The 3,024-nt window shown below is 56.3% G+C and overlaps 2 protein-coding genes across 2 annotated transcripts; one reads left to right on the forward strand and one right to left on the reverse strand.

Annotated features, from left to right (window-relative positions):
• Positions 1–9: 9 nt before the first annotated feature.
• On the reverse strand, positions 10–557 carry LOC128276818 (uncharacterized; the record flags this gene model as incomplete). Its single annotated transcript, XM_053015278.1, has 1 exon — positions 10–557. A coding segment is annotated over exon 1 (548 nt), but the record flags the coding sequence as incomplete, so codon positions are not given.
• Positions 558–2,130: 1,573 nt separating this feature from the next.
• LOC128276816 (uncharacterized) lies at positions 2,131–3,019 on the forward strand (the record flags this gene model as incomplete). Its single annotated transcript, XM_053015277.1, has 1 exon — positions 2,131–3,019. A coding segment is annotated over exon 1 (675 nt), but the record flags the coding sequence as incomplete, so codon positions are not given.
• Positions 3,020–3,024: the final 5 nt, after the last annotated feature.

Here is a 3,024-nt window from a genome sequence, read left to right on the forward strand (position 1 = left end):
GCGTGTAGCCTTCCGATGTGCTCCATGAAGAGCTTCGCATGATCGTAATCGATCGGATTGTGTTTGTTCCACAGCTGGAAGTCGCGCAACCGAAGATCCTCCATCACGATGACCGATTCTTGCGCCGCCTCATCACAATGTGCATGGTAGCACCGAGGGGCATGGAAGAATCCTTCCCCGGGGCTTGTTAAACCCTTCTCTCCTTGATACTCGTAGATCTTTGGCAGAAGCTTGTCGTACACGAGGGCCTCGCGGGCGAAGGCAGCCATCGCGTGGAACTGTTCACGGCGCGTATCGTCCAGCGGTGGTATCTTGCACAGATACGGTACGCTCCGAGCGCCTTCCGTCACGATGGCCTTGTACATCTGCCCGACGAACCCATCGCCCTTGCTGGAGCCTAGATCGAACGTGATCGAGAATCGGCCCTCCGTGAAGCCTTCCCGCGGGGCCAGTTTTTCTAGCACGGCATACAGATACGCTGGCAACTCGGGGACCGCTTCATGCCCGTGTCCATTGGTGACGGCCGTTTCCGTCACCAGCTTTGCCTGCTCTGCCATCGTCTGCTTGGGCCCACGGAACGCACGATTCTCAGACACAGGTCCACAACGGCGAACTCACCGCACCAGACTGCTGCGACGCAGATTGCCAATCGACGAGTCCGGAACACTGCCGGCGCGAGATAAGTGTCGCGCTGTCTCTGTCGCCCGTAAAGTTCTCGTCTACCTAAATCTTCTTTGCTTTGGAATTGAGTGTGCCGAATGATTGGCGCTTTTTGCACGCTGTAATAGATGCTGTTTGTACATTCGCGGGGAAGCACCCCACAGCTCTACTCGACACTCCCCGAAGGCCGACCGACAGGGAACATATTGTTTGCCGTGGCCGTTATAACAGGATCTATTTTGTCTTCTATCATACAGGCGACCATTAGCCGGCCAGTTGATTGGGTGTCCCCTTTCGCGACCCTTGTAGAAGCTGATGATTGACTCGGCCCGCCAAAGTGCCTCGCATATGAGAAGAGGAAGTCGAAATTGTCGAAAATTACTCAACGTCTGTGAGACCTCGGTGGAGACGACCCGACCGTGGTCAAGAATTTCACAGCTCTGGGTGACGTCTTAAATGGTGATTGGACCGAACCGGTTGGACCGAATTTCAATGGAATCATTTTTGACGTAGACAACAGCACCTAGATGCGCGCGCCCGTTGCCGTCCCGGGGCGCGCACGATAAGATAGGGAACGGGGCGCGCGCTCAAAGAAGTGCGCCAACACTCGTGCCCAAGATCAAATAGCTCCCCGCGCCAGTCCCACCACGGGGCGGAACAATACCATAAATGGCTGTCGTGTGCTGCCTCGGTGGCCCGTCCCGAGCAATGATTAGATTCTGCGACACGCGAAGCACCGTGACGGAGCGGAATGTTGACATCGTTCCGGCCGGTCAGCTGGTTTAGGTTTGAATGTGTTCGTTTCGGTTAGGTTTTCGCTGGATCATTCTGCCTTTTTTGTGTGTGCCGCGCGATATTTGCTAATGACCACGAGCAGCGTGGTGGGGGAAACAAAACAAGACACCACAGGACCGAATTGGGTGGCACCTGGTGAGAAAACGGGAAAAAATCTTCCGCGAACTGCGCGTATTGATATTTACGCTCGATGATGATTAGCATCACTTTTTGTCCGCCGACCATCGAAAGGATGATGATGATGATCATGATGATATCACTGTTTATTCGCGCCGCAGCTCGCGCTCGCATTGACATTCAGTCGGTGTACCGGTTATTCCGCAACGGAACTTCCGTCAGTTGCGTTCGAACCGGCACGCCACCGTAATCCCGATCGATGTGTGTGGTGTTGTGCAAGTGTGTCCGTGAGTGAAAAGTGTGTGCGAAACCCCAGATTTGAGGTAGTAGCGCCCCCCCGGCCCCGGGAGTATACCGATAGCATCCGGCATCCGTCGAAGATAGCGTGACAAGTCAGGCAGGAGATGATAAGCGATAAATAAGAGCCGAGAACCCTCCGGTGCTCTGCTCCAGCGGCCGGCTGACGGTGTCTTCGACACCGACGTCAAGTCCGTTCGACGATTGTCGTGATAGGTGGCCAAATTGTGGACGCGACCACTGCGCGAGTCGCGATTCGGTAGAAATAGGTTGCGATTAGATAAAAGGGATACGGACCGAGGGTGCTGAAAAGGGGCGATATTTCATTGTTTTATCGGTTGCTCAGTGCGCGGGTGTGGGGTGTCCCAATAAAACTCACTTTCGATTGGCCGACCCGGTTCAGTTGGATTCCGAGCGGACCACCGCTAAGAGCAGAGGAGTTGGTACAAGTGACCGCGCGACGCCCTTCTGAAAGATGGTACTTGAAACGCACACGACGACCAGTGACGAGCAGTCGGCCAGCACCGTCACCCCGGTGGCGACGGCGGCCGAGGCCGTGGATCACAAGCATAATGGAACCGTGGCTAACGGAGAAGAAGAACCGCGGAGAACAGTGACACCGGAAGCGGAACATGCGGCGAGCCCCCAGAAGCAAGCTCAGGAGCCGAGCCCCGCCCAAGAAAGTCCCACCGCCCAGAATGGCACCACGCCAGAGCTACCGAAGTTCCTTTACACCGCCATGGCGCAGGTGGCCCAGGAGCAAGGTTTCGGCGAGGGCAAGTATGCGCTCGAGTTCGACGTCGGCTCCAACAAAGGCGACGGGTTCGTGGGCCAAATGTTCAAGGCGATTCTCACCGAGGGCGATCGGCGGGAGGTGTATCTGTGCAAGATTCCGCCCCTGAACGAGGCCCGCCGCCAGCAGTTCCCGGTGTTGTTGATCTTCGCCCGTGAAACCCTCGCCTACAGCAAGCTACATCCGCTGATGTTTGCGTACCAGCGGGAGAAGGGTGTGCGCGAGGAGGACGGGTTCTTCAACGTACCGAAGGCGTACCACACCTACTGCAACGTCGAGGCCGACGAGTCGGTCATCGTGATGGAGGATCTGCGGCTCCAGGACTACCGGATGTGGGACAAAATGAAGCCGGTCAACTACGA

This window comes from Anopheles cruzii, unplaced genomic scaffold, assembly GCF_943734635.1.
Source record: "Anopheles cruzii unplaced genomic scaffold, idAnoCruzAS_RS32_06 scaffold02585_ctg1, whole genome shotgun sequence".
Lineage (NCBI taxonomy): Eukaryota > Metazoa > Arthropoda > Insecta > Diptera > Culicidae > Anopheles > Anopheles cruzii.